At 39.5% G+C, this 23161-nt stretch overlaps 1 protein-coding gene across 5 annotated transcripts in view; it reads right to left on the bottom strand.

Annotated features, from left to right (window-relative positions):
* The window catches only part of LOC122740668 (core histone macro-H2A.1), a 101401-nt gene that overhangs the window by 23056 nt on the left and 55184 nt on the right, over positions 1-23161 (bottom strand). Inside the window, exons 3-6 of one of the 5 annotated variants that reach the window (XM_043983161.1) lie at positions 19493-19599; positions 17844-18041; positions 10238-10348; positions 1244-1343 (exon numbers count right to left, since the gene is read on the bottom strand). In XM_043983161.1, coding sequence (XP_043839096.1) covers positions 1244-1343; positions 10238-10348; positions 17844-18041; positions 19493-19599 — 516 coding nt within the window. The remainder of the gene's footprint in view (positions 1-1243; positions 1344-10237; positions 10349-17843; positions 18042-19492; positions 19600-23161) is intronic. The other 4 variants (XM_043983162.1, XM_043983164.1, XM_043983165.1 and 1 more) reach the window with 4 other exon arrangements.

Below are 23161 nucleotides of genomic sequence, written 5' to 3'. Positions count from 1 at the left end.
AGTGTTTATGAACAACACCTAAACAGAAGAATGGAATTATTCTTCCATTAAGGAAAGCTGGTGTCATATAAAAGCAGAGGTACACATACAATGAATTCCTAACTTAGTATTTACTGGAAAAGAGTTCCTTTCAGGCTTTTTGATATATTGGAAATACCACAGACAAAGCTAGAGAGAGAAAAGAGACATCTTCAGCCCCTCAGGCTATCACTGGGGGAAGCAGAGGTGTTGTTAATAACCATGACAATGAAGGCAAAGGTGTGTTTCTAGGCCTGAGGAGGATAGGAATAGACCCATCTACATTCCCTCACAGATGTCTAGTCTGGTCTATAGTGTTGTCTGGGGCTCTGGAACAGATGTTTCCTCTTCACAAAGTAATTTATCTATCCAGAGACTGAATTCATATCTTTGGATATGGGTCCACTTCCTCTAAAGCACAGGTAAGAGGCCCCCTCCTATATAAGGCCTTTTCTGACTTCCCCCAACTTGAAGTCACTTTTTATTACTCCCTTGTGTATTCATTGTATCCCTTCAAGAGACTGCTGAGCTCTTGCCCTGTGAGGTGGGTTGGGTTGAAGGATACTCACTGTTGTTTATTTTCTCTGTATCCTCAACATCTAAAGCAGGGCTTTACATATAATTTGTTCAATCAAATTCACTCTTTGATACCACAGTGTGTTCTAAATAGGTGGCACTTATTATTATACTGTTTTCCAATGTAAAAGACAATGCAATAAAGGTAGATTAAAAATGTTGAGAAAATCAATTTGTTTGCTAATTAAAGCCAGCATGACAATTTGTAACTACATGATATCATTCTCTTCTACTTTTTAATTATTTTCAGGCTTAGTTTGAATATGATTTGTAATGAAGGTTAGAATGGAGAAACTCTCATTTTTGTTGTAACCTGAGTATTTCAGTCAGTTAAAAAAAAAATCCCCCCTCCCCTCCACCCCAAGAAGCCAACAGTCAGTTTGATCATTATGGAAAAGAATTTAGACATAAATGGATTTGTAATCAGGTGAGAAGATGCCAATCAGAATCAATGAGATGTACTGAGTCCCTTATACCTGGGCTAAGGTTGGTGAAAGCTGGACACAGTTATGCAGGCTCAAACATCAGCCTAGGATTGGGGAATTTGGGTTAGACTATTTTACAAAAAAAGTTGTTCAAGAAGCTAAATTCTGGGTTCCATAGTTTTCCATCTGACAGCTGGTTGTGCCAAACCCATTCCCCCAATTACCTAGGTCATCTTTAAGGTCAATGTCAGCATTGGTAGGATTGATAATGGCCTCCACCTCAAAGCCGGCTAAATTACTGATTTCACTGTGAATAAGGTTCAGCTGAAAAGAAAAGCATGAGGTGGGAAATAACAGGACAGCTGGGAAGTCACAGAAAAGCTGCAGAGAAGTGAGCCTTGCAACACAGATGGAAGTAACAAATACTCAAAACAAAGTCCAGGCCACAAACAAGGTGGATGATGGGTGCGGGTGCGGGGTGGGGTGGGGGAGGGTCAGTGCTCAAAATGAATCCATTTCAAACACAAGACTCAAATGCTACTCAGGTTGCTGAAAAGAAGTTTTTTTAGGTGCTAGCCTGAGGGAGATATCAATGATGTTAATACAGAGGCTTGGGCAAAGTCTAAATTGCATCGGATACATCTATTTCCCTTGGCAATGCTGATCATCTGAGATGCTCAGTCCAGGAAAATCACTATCATGAGACTCAAAATGTCTCTGTTTTAAGAAAGCACAATGTTATTGAATTCCTGTCCCCTCCCAGTGGCTTCACAGAATCAGGCTGGCTTTGTTAGGGATGGGGTGGATGTTGCCATGTCAAACAAAGTTATCATATATCTTTAGTGCCATTCCCATCTATCTAGGAGGAAGTCTGTTTAGATTCAGTCAGGAGGCCAGTTAGGAGCTATAATGGCCTGTTGCTTAGAAACATCTAATTTCACCTGCCCATTCATCACAGATTCCAGACTTCTCCAGGGAGAGCCAAAGGGAAAGGAAAAACAGTATCTCTGCAAGAAGAAGTTATCTTAAAATTTGCCCAACTCTTTGGGCACCACTGTCCTGACACCCAATAGACTTCTACTCTAGGTATTTCCCTCTGGCAAGTTTATTTCCACCCAATGAATCAACTCCTTTATATTCTTGCTCCCGACCATCCTTTTATCATATTTCCATGGCAACCCTGAGTGTCTTAGTATGAGGGGAAATTTTACACTGTAAACTCTGCAACCAGTGGGGTGCTGGGAATTAATTAAGGTACAGACCAATGGATGTGTTAGTCTCACATTTCCTCTTTATTGCTTTTTAGACACAAGTGTTCAAGTGGAACTTTTTTTTTTTTAAATGCCGATATTAACTCTTTGGCTTGGTATTTCAGGAACAAAACTTGTGCTGAAGAAAAATAACAACGACAGAGAAGGCTGCTGAGATAGATTCTAGCCAGGTGACGATAAGAACTGTGGGCATCACTTGACTTAAACAAAATAACGCCCGCCTCCCCCCCAGGAGAGGATGAACCATCGATGGTAAGGTTTTCTGGGAAAACAAGTGACAATCCTATCAGAGGAGCTGAAAGCTGGCAATGGGGCCAACTGCTCCTTAGACTTCAATCCTCTGAATTGATGGAGCCAAATATTTTATTGAAAACAAAACAAAATAAAAGCCCAACATACTCCAAGGACCAGAAACAGAAAACCAGGGTTAGGATTCCCTGAAGTAGTCAGCACATTCTCAAAATCAGGACCCTGTTTAGACAGATGAATCGTTTCTTCGGAAGACAGTAGTGGAAACAAACTCTATGTAACTATGCCAGACCTAGGCTGAGGGCAGGTCTAGCCATTTGACAGTGGGAATCACTTTTAATTACTAATTAGAGAGGTAGTGGACTAGCTTTCAGTTTGAACATTTAGTGGTTTAAGACACTTTTCCAAATGGCCTTGAACTGAGATCCTCAGATGTGTTTCTTGGAACTCAAGTGTGGTGACCAGGGTGGGGTGGGGATAAGGAGTTGCCTTAAAATAAAGAACTGCAACCTGGGACTTCAGCTGCCCACAGTACTGGCTTTTGGGGGAAAAAAACTAGTTTGGGATGATTCTCATTCATTCATTCACTCATTCATCAGAAGGATTCTTCCCGTGCATAGGAATAAATGGCATTAAAGAAAGTCAAGATTAACACTTGTAAACTGTGGGTCTACCAGTTGGGTAGGAAATATGGAGGCAATTTAACGGTTACTGTGCCTTAACACGTGCACAATTGTGAACAAGGAGTGGTTGTTTCCAAATGATATCATTTGAGTCTTGCAATCTGACAACATGCAAATGCTGTTAAAAAAAAACAAAACACCCAAAAAACTCAAATTAAGCCAATACCAAAGAAACACTGTTTCAAGGTTGGGGAAAGGGAAGGAAAGAGGGGAGAAAGGAAAAGGGAAAGAAATACTTCATTTGGCATGGTATGGATGAGTGCACTTTTTACTATATCTATCACATTACTGCATTTTTGTATGTGTTTAAAACCATACATGCTTAAATCCTTAGAAATTCACACTTTTTTCCAGTTATATAAACTGTTCTGGTTTTGTGTTCTGAAATGCCTCATAGGAAAGCTGGTTATTTATGTAGGATCCAATTCAACCAAGCCATAAAATACCCTCCAGCCGTGAGCTGGCTTTGTCCTAGGGAGACTGACTCTGCCTACATTTAGTGGAATTGGATTCTCTGCTGAGAATATGGAGTATAATGTGGGTAGAATCTTATATCCTGGCCTGGTAAAGGGACAAAAATTGCAAACTGAAGCCATGAGGCTCCACAGACAATTTACAACTGCAGTGTGGAGATGTCTGTCTTTACATCTGGCCAATGTAGGTGTCGTTCAGAGACATAGGACACCAGAAAACAGCCATTACTCAATGCTATGGATTATAACTGACCAAGGTTTATCTAATGTATTTGGATGATAGACCAAAGAGCATATGCCTGAAAGGAAAGCTTTTTTCTTTGTTCTTTTTTTGAGGGGTAGGAGGGAGGAAAGAAGTAGATGAAAGAGGTGCAGGTACCTTGGTTAACTGGCACATTGTGTAGAAGAAATGAAATTCAGCAGACAAGTGATACACCCAGGGAAGAACAAACATTGCACAGAAACAGGAAGGCAGTGGGCTGGGCATGAGCAGGTATGGTCAAGAAGATCTCAATGCCATTGCACATAACAGACCAGCCATGAGTCAGTCAGCCCTTCATAAAAAATGCAAATGTAGGAGGCAAAAACAAGAGAACTGAAGATAGAAAATATAAGGCCACCATCTGATTATCCTAGTAAGAACCTGAATGGGCAACAATGGACTCCCCCAGAAAGAGCTGTAGAAGAGAAGAGGACAGGGCAGTGGGTCGAGCACCAGCCCTGGATTCAGGAGCACCTGAGTTCAAATCTGGCCTCAGACACTTAACACTTACTAGCTGTGTGACCCTGGGCAAGTCACTTAACCCCAATTGCCTCACTAAAAAAAAAAAAGAAGAGAAGAGGACTAGGAGGCAGTTTAAAACTACAACATGGGGAAATTTAGTCTAGACATGAAGAGGAATTTCTTGCCAATAAGGACTATGAGGTACTGGAAAGTGTGACATAAGAATGTTGGTGTGTTTATAAAAAATAGGATGGTTTCTCATAGGTCAATCAGGGCTTAAGTAGAGTCATGTCTAAAGGATACCATGGATGATTTCTCAAAGTTGCTTGCCAGCACAAGGTGTCCATGGTTTTAATTCTGATTGGTTCTAAATGATGTTGATCTTGTTCCTGACCACCTCATAGCATCTGTCTTTACTTTGCATTTTTGACCCTGGATTATATTCAACTGAGGACTAGACTGATATTCTTTTGTATTGGTCTCTAATTGGTGTGTGTGTGTGTGTGAGTGAGAGAGAGAGAGAGAGAGAGAACACCAACTAGACTGTAAGCTCCTTGAGGGGGAGGGACCGTATCTTATGCTTCTGTTGTATTCCCCATAGTATCTAGGCACAGGGCTGGATGGCAGACAGTGAAATAAAACATTAGTTGAAATGAATACTAAAACATTTGTAGACGTAATGGTGAAATGGAATGATATTTTTATTAGTTCATCTTCCTTCAATGTAAAAAACACAGTGAGCCATTTTAAATATTCTAGATCTATACATTTTAGTGACAGAAAACTGCCTTAACAAGCTTTCTGTCCATTCAGAATCACATGGTCTTATGTGGAAACAATGACCATGCCTATTTGGAACAAACCTTGAATTAGCCTGTTAACTAAGCTGAGGAGATGGTATCAGCAATATATAAGTATTGAACTTTGAAGTTGTGATATATAATAAAGTTTTATTTTCCTTAATACCCTTTGAATATAAATGCAGATTTTATGAAAATAAAGTGAATGACCAATAAAAACAATTTGGAAGATATTGATAATTCTCTTCCAAAATGTTGGTTGGGTTCAAATTTATATTCATTCTTTAAGAAAGGGGAATTTGGGTGAAATTAGTGTGCTTTACCACCATCCCCAAAGGACAAATCCAATCCTGTACGGCCTTTGTTTTTTAATCCATTATGAGAAATAGAACTACACTGTAGTGTTTGTTCATCTTCGTAAAAAAAAAAAAGTGGCCTCCTGAATGTATGTTTATGTTGGGGAGAACGTTGGTCACTCTTACTTTTCTGAATTTATTGTAAATAGGTATACTGGGGTATCATGAAACATCCAGTGGCCACAATTCTCTGAGTTTCAAACTAGCATCTCCCTCATGAGAAGCTTTTGCTTTGTTCTGTATGAACACAACAACCAGAGTTCCCTGGAATGGAGTCAATGAAAATTGTCTTCTCTGTTGTCTGGAATGAAAAGAGTCTAGAACGACAAGAGAAAGCCGAGGAATTGAGGGTCCTGAGGTTGCTCCATGAACATTAGGAATATTTGTAAGAAATGACTCATCACTTCCTGGGCTGTTCTGAAGAAGTATTAACCCTACTAAGAAAATTATTAAATTATATATGTTCTCATTTGATGGCAATTTATGGAAATCTATGTTGGATGTTCTTTGGAGATGAAGTATCAGATTTTAAAAGCTCTGCAAAGGGATTCTGTCTCTTTGGTAGTTGCACCAGAAACCACAAAACAAAGGCATATAATTGGTTCAATATCACAGAACTGCCTTCATTTTCACAACAGTTTTACAACGCAATATTTATATGCATTTGTTAAAAACTTACAGCATAATTAAAGCAATTATTTCAGGGATTTAAATATGTCAAGTACAACATCGTTAACAAGAACAATTAACTTCTAGTCTCCAAAACTCATCTGCTTTTTCATATAAGTAGCTTAGCAACCGACACAGAGAACTGTTGCAACCAAACAGCATCTTCCAGCCCAACCCTCTTGCCATGTGCAGGAGATACCAGCTTTTCTCTTCACAGATGGGAAATCATGATACATACTTGAAAAAGAGGACTTGAGCAGTACAGAGGACTACTGTACAGAGATTGTACTGATGTGAGACTTCTGAAATCTCTCCTAAAACCCAAATCAGCCAGCAGGTTAAAATGGCTAAATTAAATTGCCCCAATTAAAAGGCAAACTGAATCTGAAAATTGGACCTTTTTTTTTTTTTTTTTTGGTGAGGCAATTGGGGTTAAGTGACTTGCCCAGGGTCACACAGCTAGTAAGTGTTAAGTGTCTGAGGCTGGATTTGAACTCAGGTCCTCCTGACTCCAGGGCCAGTGCTCTATCCACTGCGCCACCTAGCTGCCCCCTGAAAATTGGACATTTTTAATGGTGTTTTGAGGTACAATGAAAATTATCTCTGTTCTATGGCTAAAAACATATGGTATCCCTTGTTTGCCTATTATATTAGACAAACGATTCATATTTGGGTGGTGGGTAAGGGAGGCGTGATCTGAACCACAGAGGCAGTTTAGTGAACAAGAACTAGATGTGGAGCCAGACACTGTTAGGTTCAAAACCTGGCTCTGACATTTGCTGGCTGTGAGAGCAGAAGTCACTTAAGTGCTCTGAGAATCAGTGTCCTCCTCTGCAAAATGGGGATAATAATACACTAGTTATACCGTACAGAGTTGTGAACAAAGTGCTTTGTGAAGTTTAATGTGTCACATAAATGTGTTATTGTTCATACAAATTTAATAGTGAACTGCTTTATAAGAAGGTTGTATTTTGTCTGGGAGATCTCTCTTGTTGACTTTTATATATCTTTAGTGCCTATGTTTAATATACACACAAACAAGTGTTAAACATTTTGTTATTTGAAGGTAGTCTAAACACAATTCATTCCATGAAAACTATGGGAGTAGAACTCAATAATTGCTCCCAACTTTAAAATGCTAGAGGATAATTTTCTAACATTCAAAACGTTGAACAAAATACTTGCTGAGAGGCTCCGTAGTAAAGTTGCAAAAAATCAGTCTTAGCATTGTATTATTTGTTTATGTGAAACTGATTCAGCAGTGTACTGAATTCCCAGTGTGCAAACTCCCTTCACCAGCACAATGCAGCAACTGTCCTGCAACTTACTACGTCTTTAAAAGTTGCCTTAGAGCACTGAGAATTTAAGTGACTTGCCTAGGGTCACACAGCCAGGATGTGCCAAAGGCAGAAGTTAAATTCAGGTCTTCATTATTTTGAAATTAGCCCAATAGCACTACAACCTGATGCCTCTCTCAGTCTGCAGACTCCAAATTTGGACAGAGGAAGAGTTCTGCTGTATAGAGTACTGGCACTAACTTTACCTACATGTTTCCTAAAGTGTCCAACGTTCTTAACTGAAATAAATATTAAAAGAACAGTGTTGTTTCAGGGACGTTTTTTTCAAGGATTAAATAGCCAAACAGGGATATTGATTTCATTGCTGTACTCTTACGCAGCTCCTCATATTTTCTTCATTTCCTAAATAACATTGGATTAAATGTCTGCAAGCAGTTTAAATGGTGACAGCACAAATTAGAGGATTGCCATGCACTTTGTCTGGCTGCTCCAAGCCCCTGAACACTGTGGTGTGGTTGGCATTAACTAGCTTTGCCTGTTTAAAGAATCCTCTTCTCATAGCAAAGACATTTCTATGGAGCCTGGTAATGAAACATAAATGAGAAGGAAGAATAAATTTAAATGACTCGTGTACAAGTCCCACCTCTTTCCATCCTAATCTTCAGCAGACTTTTGAATGGATGAATAATAAATCCATTTACATGGGAGAAGAAACTCCTGATTCTTTTATATGCACTAAAGCCTACCTACTGTGCACAGGAAAAAAAATGGATTGGGTTGAGTGTGCTATTAAGTGTAAAGCACTGTACTTAAGTAAATTTGAAGACCTAGTCCCTTCATACAAGGAGCTTACAAATGACTAGGAAAGAGATAGGCAAGCCAGAATCTCAGTTTCTTTATGAAATATAAGAGTTGGGGAAAGGGGGAGAAATTCTTCTTACCATTCACACACATAAAGAATTTCTATTTAGCTATGTGGGAAGCATTTTTTTCCCCTATTCATCAAGGCAGGGTGAGGAATTCTGACACAAAGCAGGAATGGGGGTTAGCTATAAGTATGAAGCAGAGATGGGAGCAAGCAGAAGAGGCTATAGGGACAAGCTGCAAGAGAGTAGGGAAAGGGGACTGGGTAGGAGGGGGTAGGGGGTAGGGGGTGGGAGTGGAACACTAAGGTCTCTATGTCTTCATGTACTTCATAGGTTACCAGGTCTTGGAAATTCCATCTGGGCCAAGGAACTTAGTACAAGCTAGGGGGAGGGGGGCAGCTCTCAAGTTGCAGCACTTTTCACCCCTCATTCCAATCAAGGTAATTTATATGAAGAATCACATTAATCTGGGATCTACTGCCCAGAGGACAAGTAAAAGGATATAAAACTATACCAAATCAGTTCACTTTCTTACTTTGTGCAGTTAAAAATATAAAGTGAATAAAAAATGTCATGTAAAATTTTCAAAACCCCCCCCGCACCTTAAAACAACAAATTTATGCTGTTTTTACCAAAAAAAAATATACTGAAAACAGTGACAGCATTTGCAAAACAGAAGGTGTTCTGATTGTTTTATAACACTAAATGAGCATAAAACTACAATAAGAAACTAAGTACAACCTGGTTTGGGAAAAAACAAAGTATTCAAAGGAGAAATCTCAGAGACATGATTAAGCAGATTGAATCACTTATGATGCAAAAATAATCTCAAATTGAGAGTTAACAAATGATGCCATGTCAAAAATGAAATATCATTTTTTAAAGATCAAATTCAACCCTTAAATTGTACCATTTAAATTTTCAAGTTAGGAAATGATCTGAATATAATATTTTTAAAAATATCTGAATAAAATAATTCCTTTTTATTCACTATGTTTTCTTAAAGACAGTGTTCATAAACATTATGTTTTCAAGGCTTAAGAACTCTTGGTTTAATTTTTATTGGCAATAAAAATAAATGATCTTTTATAAGTATGGCATCTTTTGCAAAGTTGCATCACCAGAGTAACTGAAAATATATCACACAAGGTTAAAAAACAAACGATAAGAAATTTATAAATTGATATGTCAGTAAGTGAAAACTACTCTAGTACACATATTCTGTAAGAACCAGCCCACCCTTTAGGTCAGAAAGACCACTCTATCAGAAAATGAAAGTGATATTCTTCCATATGTGGTTAAGTGACCCACCAGCTGTTCCCTCGCTTTCTGCCAGGGATCTTTTGCTTCTGGCTTATTTCAGTCTACCTTTTGAACAGAGTTCCACCTGTATAGGAGGAAGCTTAGATGATCCGCTGACCATGTTTTATACATATCAGCTTCTCGATCCCTTATATGTGAAATGTCCATACTTTTCCTTATCTTCACACCATCCCAGTTTCCTGCACATTATTTTTCACCACTCCCACCAATATTTCCAAGTTTTCCGGCTTCCCTAAAGGTTTTCCCAACAGATCTGTCATCTCTAGTTTCTTTGGGACCCAACCTAGTCCTTTTTTCAATCATGGTGGTATCTTAGGGCCCCAAAGAGCCCACACAGGACCAAAATTCCCCAGCCTTCATGGTGGAGGGCATTCATTGTGTGCCTCTGTGTGTGTGTGTGTGTGTGTGTGTGTGTGTGTGTGTGTGTGTGTGTGTGTGTGTGTGTGTGTTTGAGAATCTTGAAGATCTGTCCAATAGCTCATTCATTTTGAAAAGTGCAAGCATACCTTCTGGCCGAGGAAGAGGCTTTTGGTGGAGAGGACGGTGAATCCATCAGCAGGAGTGCCCTCTGTCGTGCTATCTGCACTGGCTGCTTTGCTGACTTCTCCCTGCTTCTTCTTGCATAAATAGAGTTGATTAGTTTAAATCTGCATATGAGGAGGTTCTCATTTAACTGAACATTTGTCTGCTGAGGCTGGTATGTAGCACTTCACTGCAAAATCAAGAGAACAATGTAAAACATCCAATCACAAGGTTTAAATTTAGAGCTGAGAAGAACCTTACTGCTTATATAGTTCAACACCCCTCATTTTGCAGGGAAAAAAATCTAGGGTGGGTATCATGCAGGCAAAAAGTAGCAGGAATTAGAACCTGGATTTTCTGACTTTAAATCCAGTATTATTCCCACTATGCCCTTGACGTACTACCAGTGATTCTCAAAGGTTGGACCAAGGACCAGTGCTCCTCCCTGTCTCTGTCAGATGCCCCATGCCCTTAGTCCTACTTTCATCTTCCTCCCCCTTATCAAAATCTATTCTTAGGAAAGTATGTGATAAATTCATTCACACAGAGTTGTAACTGATTGATAACTTAAAGGATACTTCTCCCTGGTATTTGTATTTTCACAAAATCTTGAGCTAGAGAAATAAATCTGTGAAATGTCAGGCATTAATAGACTTGATAAAAGTTTTTTTGTGTGTGTCCATAGATGTTCCATGAATTCTGGTTGGGATGTTTTAACAGTGCTCAGTGAAAACAGGTGAAGCAGGGGATGTGAGGTCTTTTGTCCCAACAGAATGGTCCCTGGACCCCCTCAGACATTAGTCTGAGAGTCAGCAATCTATATAATGGATTAGCCACTCCATAGGTTATCTGTCTGTTCCTATAAGAGCTCAATTGGGACACAATTCCCCATAATAGGCCTAGTTCTTGAGGGATTTGAGAACAGCACCCAAGATGGTTGTTGTTATTATGTACTAAGTGGATCTCATGTGTCTCGTGTGAATTTTAAAGAAACAGAAATGGCTTCTCAGGTTATTTTTTGCCTTTCACTCTGCTTAGCATTTAGCTGGGAGTTCAGTGAATGGGTTGGTGGCATTTGACCCCTGAATGGATGACAGTGAATATTATGATCAGAAAAGATGACTATACAACTTAAGGCTAGAAGGGAACCCGGAGATAATCTAAGCCAAGCAGTCAAATACTTAGGCTCCCAGAATTTAGTGCTGGAAAGGACCTCAGAGATCAACTTGTCCAATGTCACATAGGTAGTAAGCAACAGAGCCAGGATTTTAACCCATGTCCCTAAACTCAAAATGCATTTTTCTGTCCCTTACGAAAAAGAGGGGTCAGCCCCCTAGGTTGTAAAAGGAGCAGTTCCTTCCTTCAAGGGCCTTGCAATCAACCACATGGGTGAAAACAGTGGTGAGGTGGTAAGGAAACTTTGACCTTGGTGTCAAAGGAATGAAATCTGAATTGAAACCCAGCCACTCACTCCTTATGTGATCTTGAACACTTGAGCTCTCTGGGCCTCAGAATAAAGAGGTTGGATGGGGTGACCTCTAAGGTCTCTTAGAGCACTGGGCCTGAAGTTCAAAATCTGGCTTCAGACACTTATAAGATGGATGACCTTGACCACTGTCTGCCTTGGTTTCCTCAACTGTAAAATGTACATAATAATAGCACCTCCCTCACCAGGATTATTGCACAGATTAAGTGATTAAACACAATGCAAATATTTGTAAAGTGCTTAGCACACAGTAGGTGCTTCATAAATATTTGTTTCCCTACTTTCTTCCTTCTTTCCTTTCAACTCTAGTTCTATGACTCTATCAAGAAGTCTAAATAACTTTGAAACCCATTCCAGATTTTGTTTCAACCCCTCAGTGTTTAGCTGACCTAAGGTCCAGATCTACATGCTTAAGAAGCAACAGTAGCCCTCTTCTTGATTCCTCCCTCTGTTGGATGGCACATGTGGGAAGAATCTGACTCCTGAGGAAAATTTTACCAAAAGTTCAGCAAAAGTGAAACAGTGGCAGCTTTTCCAAAGAGCCATTTCACTTTCTTGTCATTCTCACCTAAACATTAGTCCCCTTCAATTTGTGGCTAGGGGGCAGCTAGATGGTGCAGTGGATAGAGCACCGGCCCTGGAGTCAGGAGCACCTGAGTTCAAATCTGGCCTCAGACACTTAACACTTACTAGCTGTGTGACCCTGGGCAAGTCACTTAACCCCAATTGCCTCACTAAAAAAAAAAAAAATTGTGGCTAGAATATTTATGCCTCTAACAGAGAGTGACTATACCAAGATCACCCAGGGTCTCAACTAGTCTGTGAGAAGGGAGACCTGATACAAATGTCTGATTTTTTTTACACTGGCTAAAGGGAAAGATTCTGAATGAAAATTATCTTTGCCCTAATTTCTGACCAAAAAACCTTTTCACATTAGGAGATTATCTATTCCTCATGAATAATCTAAATGTTATTTGTCCTTAAGGTTATCCTTAGGTTATTTGTCCATAAGTTCCTTTCCTTAACTTTACATGCATATAAAATTTATCCATACAGTTTAAGTCCCCACAAAGACAGGGATTAGATCTGTGATTTCACTGGGATAGAGAATTCCTGCATGAGAGCAGGAGGCACCTTCTCTGCAACTTAAAGTACTAGAGAATTGCCTAGACTGAGGTTAACTGACTTACGGGTTAGTCACCCAGTCAGTAGATTTCAGAGGCAGATTTTGAACCCAGTTCTTGCCATATCTATTTTTGTGTGTACACACACACAGTATATAAAATATATACACATAATATCTGTATATAAGGTATACATATACAATATACATATGTATAAAATACACACATACACATATATATGTATATGTATATAAAATATATTATATATACATACACAGATATAATGATGCTTTAATACCAAAATGGGTGTTTGAAACTAACCAGATTAAAATGCATTATCTATGTATAGATGAAAAATTTTGTTATCTGTTTATAGGAGTCCATTATAACAGATTCAGCTGTTAGACTTGGAATTTTTTTTTTAAATTTAAATGACATGGAATTGAAAAAGAATATGGTGCTGTGTTATTCAAGGTTTGACACTTGATAAGGAGCAATGCCCTTTCCTTTCAAGCGTTTGGGAATGTTAGGAGACATTCCAAGTATCCTTTGACAAGGTATTTTAGGAACAGGAAGAGGAGAGAAGCAAGGGCTTTCCACTGATTTCTGGGAGCTGACACCACAATTCACATTAAACAAATGTTTGGAAAATTAGCTGTTCACAGGTCCAATTTCAACTCCCCTCAGGGTTTAACGTTAGCCAAATACTGGTACAGTAAGCAGACAATGTGCTTTATTGTGTGGAAGAAAAACAGACCACCATTACAGACTTCCTGCTTTTGTAATCAAGGAAAAAGTGGAGTTTTGGAGTGATCATTCGTGTGTGGTTATTAGAAATTCTGGGCTCTAAATATAGCTCCACCAAGAAATGTTCCCCACTACCTCCCTCTCTCCCCTGTCCCGTCCAAAAAGAAAACATGCCTGGATTTTGAAGGTCTGGAAGTTGAGAAAGGCAGTGGGAAAAAAATAAATAAATTAAAAAAAAACACCTGGGGGTCAAGGGAGAGGGACTGGGACTGACCAAGGGTCAGATTCTGAAATCACAATGAAGGGCCAGAGACTTTGTTTAGCTCCTCAGGCAGGCATTCTCCAGGATTCAGGAATCTAAGAGAGTTCATTCTGGCCTAAACATGAAACAGTGAAGCTATGAATACAAAACCTGAAATTACTCTCTAGCACTCAGACCAGTCGTTCAACCACAGCCCCCACTGCTGATGGGATGCTGTTCAGTGGGTGGCCAGAGCTAGGAAATCTCTCAGACAAAGAGTGGATCTGGATCCTTCTCATAAGCTTCAGATCAGATCCACCTGACTTTTTTTTTTTAAATCATTTCAACTGTACATATGAGAAGGGAAGAAGAAACAGTTCAATCTGCTAATTTTATACTTTGCTAGAACAAGTATGGAACGTTCCATGGAATCCCTGAGTAGTCCTGAACCACCTACGGGACTTCTGAGGGAAGTGGAATTCAAGTCTGGAAATAACTTCTAGTGAGTTATTCAATATTGCGTTTCCCTTTCAAAAGGCTTGGGGCAATTCTCAGGTGGTCTGGGAAAGGTTTTTTGAACTGTTGTTTTATGGGAAGTACCTCATTGCCCTGAAAGAAATGAGCTTTGCATGGAAGAAATTTCTCCAAGTTTACTTTGACTCCACTCAAAGAGACATTAGCAAATTCTAAGGGAAATAGACTCTACAGCAGACAAATGAGAGGCAGGCTGGTACAGTGGCAAGCCAGTATTGGAAAGGGGCAGGTTCCAGTCTTGCCTCTGGCATGTATGGAACAGAATGGAAAAGCACTCATTAGGGCTTACAGGATGCTAAGCACTAGCAACACAAACAGAAAACCCGGTCTAAAGGAGTTCACATTCTAATTGGGGGGAGACAACAAATAAAGGAGTGTTTCTGTTCATGTTCATGTTTGGTTCATAGAAAATAGAAAGGTCCAGAAGTAATTAGGCAGGAGAAGTATCAGGGCAGATGGCAAGGCCCCGAGGACCTTGGAGAATAATGTCAAGGCAGATGGTCCCCTACCAAGATAGTCAGTCCAAGGGTTACAATGGAGTGGGGCTCTGACCTACCTCCAGCAGAGGCAGGGATGGGGACACAGACACACACACAGACACAGACACACAGATACAGACACAGACACACACACACACACACATGCTGTTTGCGATTCTAGTCACAACATCTCAGTGTCCTCAGCAACTCTTTAAAAAAACTTTAAGTTAAAGATGAATTGTTAATCTATTTCAATACAGAACCAACCCCACCTCAACATCCCCCACCCCCAAACAATAGTAACAACAACAAAACAGGCAGCATGAGGTAGCTGGTTGTAAGGTGGCCTTAGAGTTAGAAAAAAATGAATTTAAATCCTGCTGTTAACATTCTCCCACTGGGCAAGTTACTTAATAAACCCCCAGAGCTTCACTTTCCTCATTTGTAAAATGAGAAGGGTTGGAGGAGATGACCTCCAAGGACCCTTCCTGCCCTGGCTCTTTGATCCTTTGGTTAAAATGGGAGAGACAAAGATGGAGGGTTTTATCACATCACAGGTAAAACCAGGCTGTGGTATGACAGGAGGTGATGACTTTTTTTCTAAGAAGTCTTTAATTGGTATGCTATTGAAGTGGATAGTAACTCATTTAACTTGATCATCCCCTTCTGTCATTGTACAGGCTTCCACAGAACCCCATTCTCGATGGAATTAGAAAGACCTTCCTTATGGGTAGAAACTAAAATGTTACCACTCTTTGTCTCAGGAAGCAGAAGTGGCTCTTCTAATTCTGATACGCATCTTCTGTGATTCTAAGACCCCATCCAGCTTTGACATTCTGAGTTTGTATGGAGAACTATGTATGTCTCCATGAGATGGAAATCAAGATTTGTCCATTTAGGGACTTTTGAAATAGTACTGCATCACTTTTATATATTTTTTAATACTTACTAGTAGTATAAGGGAGGATATTGTAGTAAATAATACCAGAGAGTCAGTCAATAAGTTAGGAATACTAATGGTCAAATCGTACCTCTGACACATACTGGCTGAGTAACATTGTACAATTCATTTATTCTCAGTGTTCTAGGCAACTTTCCAAGACTATAAATTGCAGGAGATCCCAAGCCGAATCAGAAGAGAAGGTTTTCTCCCCTGGGAGTTCCTGTACTAATGAAATCTCAGATCCAGGGCCTATGCCCCACTAATTACATTCATCTACTTGGAGACAATGTGGTACAATAGGCAAGAGGGCCTGTTTTGGGGCCCAGGTTCTGCTACTTACTGTATAACTATGGATAAGACATCTAACTTTTCTGGGAGTCAGCTCCACACCTGTAAAATGGGGAGGGGCACAAAATGTCCTGCAAGATTCTCTCTAGCTCTAAATCTATGATGGATGAATGATGATCCTATTAACACAGTTCTTTCCTGTCAGAGAGGTGGAGGTACCAGAAGTAGAATATGGCAGGCACTGTCAAATTGCTTTGTGCCAAGTTTTGCTTAATTGCTTCCTTAATAGAAGAGCTATTTTTAAAAAGATATCAATAAAGCACTTTTTAAAAAGAATGGGTTACCAAAGTGTTGGGAGAACAGATTTTTCAAAACAGAAAGGCCAGTAGGATGTCCTGGACTGTTTTTATTAGCCAAAGAAGAGACAAGAAACTAGGATGAATGCCTCTTAAGCAGTTTTTCAGCTGAAGTGTTGTGGTGCCCACCTTATTAAAAACTATCTGATGAGGTAAAGGGAGAAGTTTCACCTTTACCCACGAGGCCACTTGATTTAAAATGGAAGTCTTTTGGCCACAGTTCACAGATCTGTAGAAAACAGGACAAATGTGCTTAAAGTTCATTTTCAGCTATTTTTCTCTGGGAAGGTCAAAAAGAAGCATATCATTATGTTTCATGAGAAGTCAGTTTGATTCATTTCTCCACAGAAAATACAATGCTTCAGAGGAGTCTGAGAACCAAAATTCAGATCTGTAGGAACCTTCTCAGACTCACCTACTCTCCCACTAAGAAAAAAGCAAATCATTCCAATTTGCTTGTTTTATTCCACAAATTAAAAATAAAATTTCAAAAAAGCAAATGCAGAAGATAGTGCAGAACAATTTGCTCATAAGAGCAAAGGATCACCCCCCTACCCCAATCCCCAGTAACCACTAGGCTCCTAGCCTCATTCTCTGAGCAGGAATACATGGCACTAAATGTCGGGCAGTACTTGTGTTTTTCTCATTGACGCTGGAGTAATAACATTGCAATGAAGAAAACATCTGGGACATTTGGGAATGCTCCCATTCGCTGAGAGATATAAAGTCACTGCAATGAGTAGTGACAACTGGGGAAAAGTTATTTTTTAAGGGGCCAACATACTCCTTTGAAAGTATACTTTGCCCCTTGAGTAATCAATCAGCATGCTCTCTTATATGTTGGACATTTAATTTTTGAGGAATGTAGATTGCTTGAGGGAAAATTCGTGAATAGCCACAGCCGTAGGCAGAAGTATATATGGGAACATAAGAACTGCTCCACTTAGTTGCCCCATAGGCTACCTGACCCATTATTCGGTATCCAACATAACAACATGGGACAGGATAATAACTGTCCTACATGACATAACTCATGAAGGTTAGATAGATGATGGGCTTTTTAGAAGGCACATACAGTTCTGTCAGTCACAAATGTGTCCAACTCCTTAAATCCATTTTTACTCCCTGCCTCTAACAGCTCTTGGGGGTAATCACTCCCACGAGTTATTAATCACTGTACAAAGCAGGACTTCCTTTTATTTGCCCTAAATTTATTTCATCCAATGTTCAGAAGAGATGCCCTCATCCTAGAAGATACACACAGACTTTAAATGGCACTTGGTTTTTGCTCCCCTAGTGCCTTGAACATAGAAAGGGCTTAATAAATGCTTACTGACTTGAATTGGATTAAAAGCCTTAGGTCTCCTGAGGTGGCTTAGTAGAACAGCATACCTTAGATTTCCTGGGTCCTTTCTTGCCTCCTGCTTTCTTTGACACAGGTTTCTTCTGAGATGGAGATTTGGCCTTTTTGGCTGGAGGGGGAGTAATGATGGCTTCCAGTTTGCCTTTGGATCCTCTCTTCTTTGCTAGTAATTCTGGGTGGATATTTGGTAAAACACCCCCACTGGCGATGGTGACCCCCTTTAATAGCTGCCGGCAAATCACAGTGACACATTATAAATCGACGTTTCCAGGAATGCAGAATGACAACTTTTTCATGCTGAAGCTAATCATCTAGAACCATGTAAATTGAGAACTGGATCACCTGAAACTGTGACCCAGGAAGTGAAAGGTCCTGTGATTGAGCTGGGACAAGAAGATAAGTTTTTAGATGGGAAAAAAAAAAGTGTTTTTTCCCCAATGGACCTTTCTATCAGGGAAGCTATGTCACGTATTCCTAGATGGGTAGGAGGTTGTACTACATGATCTCTAAGGTACCTTCCAATTCTGATATTCTAAGGACTCATTTTTAATAAATACCACACTTCCCCCCCACTATCATATACAAAGTTTCAAGTACTGAAAAAAGAATGAATTTTTCATCTACTTTTCCAGCATCTTTGTATTTACATAGTACTTTTCCTCCCTCAAACTGCACATACTTTATCTCACTCCACATGAGAAGTGTTCTGGTAAATGTTTAATAACCAGCTCTCCAAAAAAAAAAAGGTACACATGACACATTTTAAAGATTAATCTGCCTTATTAACACTTTTTCCATTACTTTCTTAAGTCAAAACAAAAAAACCCAACAATAGTCAAGCCCTGCTTCTGTAGCATTGGCCAATTTCTGTGGTGTAAATGCTTACAATGGGCTCTCCTGAACACACCAATGCTCCAGAGCCTCCCCTCCTTCCCTTCTGTGGAGTCAAAAGAGAAGACCTATCTAAAATGAGTGTGACAAATGAAATGCCTGGTATGGCATACAACTTTTTCCTCATGTTTCACTAGGAGAGTTAATCATTCACTCCTGTGGATTTGTTCCTTCAAGAATCCTACACTAGAATCCTACTTTAATATCAAATTGTGGAGTGGTGGTGATACTGAGTTCTCTAAGCCTATGCCAGAGGAACACAAGCTTCAGTCAGGTAGAAAGGACTTAGGTGAGAGCCACCTGACAAACTGTATGCACCTGGTGCTCAAGTCCAGAGAGGCTTATTATTAGCAAGGTGACTCCAGCAGAGGTATAAACTCCTGGCCCCTCCCAAGTGTGCAAAGCCAGATTAAAATGTAATTGGCATATGTTTAAAAAAATACAACATAGGTAATGTTAAATTATGGTTTTATAAGTCAAAATGTAGCACACACCACTTAGACTACAGGTATTTTTTTAACCAGAGCATCTTTTGAATACAATCTACTAGAAATACCTGAAGATTAGCCCTGGCCTGTAGGCAATGAGGCTGTAGATAAATGAAAGAGAAATCAAATCAGGGACCCTTGATGCTGATGCCATCCTTCAGAACTTGCAGACATGGAAAGGCTTGGAGGAAGAGGCTGATAAAAAACTGGACTGTCTGCTAGAACATTTGACTGAACTTCCTCAAAGGGGTCAACTACCTGAAATCTACCTGGGAGGCACCCATGGCTTGTGTTCTTACCTGGTTTAATTCCTCATCATTGGCCACAGCCAGAAGGATGTGTCGAGGAGTGACTCTTCCCTTCTTGTTGTCTCTTGCTGCATTTCCAGCCAATTCCAGAATTTCTGCTGTGGATGGGGAGAGGCAGAAGAATATAGCTCTTGGTTAGCATCACAGAAGGGAAAGATCTCCGTCGGTGACATACATAGTAGCTTTGTCTGTTGGATTCTGCAGCTTGGACACCTCATGAAACTCTATAATCCTGAGGAAAAGTCTCATTCTTTCTTACTCAACATGGTAACGTGAGCAAAATATTTTCTAGGACTTTGCTAGGAAGCATTCCTCTTTATAGGGCAGCTTCATAGGATGGTCCTCCCTACAGATACCAGTTCAGACACTAGTTTCTTTCCCTTTCTGAGTCCCAGTTTTCTTGTGAAATGAAGAAAGGCCTTAGATTAGATGAGGTCGAGGACTCCACGTCCTGACAGAGGAAGCACAATGTACTGGAAAGAGAACAGGCTTATTTACATTCAGAAGACATGGGGGTTCACATCCCCACTTTGTGACCTTGGTTAAATCACTTAATCTACCTATGTCTCAATTTTCTCATGTGTTCATGGGGATTATAATATTTATACTATCTCAGATTAATGTAAAAGCCAAATAAGATGTGTACATAAAGCACTTTAGAAGCTGTAAAGCTTCATAAGTAAATGTCAGCTAATATTATAAAGTGTCATCATGATATTATGGAAAGAATACCAGGCTGGAAAGAGCTGGATGGGAACCTAGGGCCAAAACAGCACTATGGTATTTAAGATAGCATGCTGCCTGGAGGATGTGGGTTTGAATTCTGTTCCATACTTACTAGCTGTGTGACCAAAAGCTAGTCACTTAACCTCTCTGAGCATCAGTTTCCTCATGCCCCTCATGCCTACATGCAGGGCTGGTAGTACTTTAATTGTTAAGATTTAATGAGGCTACAAGGAGATAATCTATGTAATGTTATGTCTCAGCTCTAACCCTTACTAGCTGGGTGACTCTATGCAAACTCCTTCAGTTTCAGCTTCCTTGTCTGTAAAAGAGGAGCCCACCTACATGACATGAGGAAAGTATTTCGTGGACCCAAATGTGTGACCAAATTGAGTTGTTAGCAGAGGTGTTATTCTAAGATTTTAAAGCTACTAAAATTAGTGCCAACTTTCTTGAAGGACAGAATTACTAATTCCTTCTCACTTCAAAGGTTAAGCTGTAAATGAGGCCAGTCACCAATCTGAACACTGGCACAAAGGACATATAACCTACACCAGTGAGGCCTACAGAGCTTCAGGATGGCTTCATAAGAAAGATCTATATACAGGGTACAGTTCCCAAAGCACATCATCATCATCACCAAAATGTACATCAGAGCATCAAGGTTTGCAGTGCACTGCACATGTTTTGCCTCATTAACAAATCACATCGATCCTGTGAGGTGAGAACTACAAGTATTAGTGTTCCCATTTTATAGATGAGAAAATTGAAACTGAGAGAGATGGAGTGTCTTGCCTCGGGGTGGGGGTTACCCAGCTATTCTGAGGGAGGGGATCACATGTGACGCTGAAAGACCCTTCTCTTGCTCACTTTCTGTATTTCAATTAGTGAGCATAAATTGAGTAAACATGTCTGAGAAAATCACTCAGAAGTCTTAACACATCCTTAACCCCTAAACTCCTAACACTTGCACACTATCCTTGCCTTGTCTTGAATACGAGAGATTTTAAAACTTGGGAATTTTTGTGTCTATTCCCATTAACTGACATCTGTCCCTAAAATAAAGCATTGGGTTTCAATGGCAAATGTTTCAACTGCTGGAATTGAAAAAAACAAAAACAAAAACAACACATTTTGGAATAAGCCACTGAGGCAATAGAGACGTTATTATATCTTTTGTTGTACCATATGTGGACAGGGAATGGATCAATCAATCAATAAACATTTATTAGATGCCTACTATGTGCTAGGCACAGTTCTAAGCAGATTTACAGATTTTTATCTCATTTGATCAGATAAGATGCACCCCTGAGCAAGAAATTTCTTCTTTTAGCACCAAACGTTTCAAACCATTGTAGTTGGAAGGTACCTTAGAGATCATCCACTTCAATCCCCACATTTCACAGCTTATGAGGAACTTGAGTATTCAAGAGGTAAAATGAGTTGTCACACAAGAACTGAGGCTTGAAACCAGGTCTCCTTAATCTCACCATCTAGAGTCTTCTCCAGAATATCATTACCTACTCCTCATTCACCTTTCTAAGCATTCTGCTTCAACCAAATTGCTTTCCTGCCTGACGCCTGAACTCATTTGATACTTTCACACTATGGGCTCAGCCATTCTCCACCAGAAACGCCCTCCCTTTCCTCTGCAGCTATCTAAAACAAGGCACTGTTCACGATTTAGTTTACAAAGTGCCTATTTCCTGAAGTCTTTCCAGTCCACGGTCAGCCCCACTACTTCCAAACTCCTTACTTCTTAGGCTAATTTTTTTTTTTTGGCTTGTAATTACATTCTGTCTTGTTTGTGACATCATTTCAGCTTTTTAAGTTTTTGGTTGTCTTTCATTTCCCTGACTTGTTATAAGCTCCCTGAAGGCAAGGGCTTCAGTATTTATAACTAATTGCCTTCTTCACCTCAGTGCACAGCAGGATTGATGCCTTTTATACAGTAAGTACTCAATAAAAATCTGTTCATTCAAATGAATTCAGCAAATATTTGCTCAGCACCTACTTAGTAGGTGCATGCCAGTATGATGCATACACTAGGGATAAATATCTGAAAAATGATACTTCTGCATTCAAAGAATGCAATTCCACTGAAGAATATAACATGTACACAGACAAGTAAAGAAGGTAATCTGAATGAGAGAGCTTTACAAAACGATTAACTGGTCATGTATAACATCACTGACTTAGACAGAAGGGACTTCAGAGGCCATCTAGTTCAACCCACTCATTTTATCCATGACAAAACTGAGAACCAAAGAGGTTAAGTTGTAACTGAATGTACAAACAGCCTTTGTGTGTATGATAGAGAATTTACTGTTGTGCTCAACCTTTTGGCCTAAATTTTATACATCCATTTTTGCATATAATAACAATAATATAAATAACCATTACAAGCACATCATTATTATTTTAATTATTTATTAAATAGCTATCCTTTTTTAATAAATATGTTCATTATTGCTTTTTAGAAGTCATGTTAGCCATGCTCATTGGTCTTTTTCCTGTGTCTCCGATTTAAGACCTGTCTTCAAAGAGATAGAGCCCTATTTACAAGGTAAGTGAACCAGGTCCTAGAATAACAGGTTTTTGAAGAGATTTTCACTCGTTTCAAGGTCTATCACTAAGTTTATAATGCTTTCTGGTTGGAAAAAGATGAACTGTGTTTATTGGTGAAAGCTAAATAAAAACTGCACATAATTCTCAGTTCTTTAGCTCAAGAAACTGATAGAAAAGGAGAGGAGTGAGAGTAGAGAGAAAAGACAGGAAAAGGAGGGGAGGATATGAAAAAGACCTCAGTGGAAATTAACTACATGAAGGGGTTTGAGGATCTTCTCTTCCACCACTGAAATTATCTTTCTACTTACATTCTAATTTATAAAAAACCACCCGCACATGTTCCAGATATCTGCGGTGTTAGGAATAGAT

This window comes from Dromiciops gliroides, chromosome 2, assembly GCF_019393635.1.
Source record: "Dromiciops gliroides isolate mDroGli1 chromosome 2, mDroGli1.pri, whole genome shotgun sequence".
NCBI classification, from domain to species: Eukaryota; Metazoa; Chordata; class Mammalia; order Microbiotheria; family Microbiotheriidae; genus Dromiciops; species Dromiciops gliroides.
The sequence above is the reverse complement of the archived record's forward strand: the minus strand, read 5'-3'. Positions and strand labels throughout refer to the sequence as shown.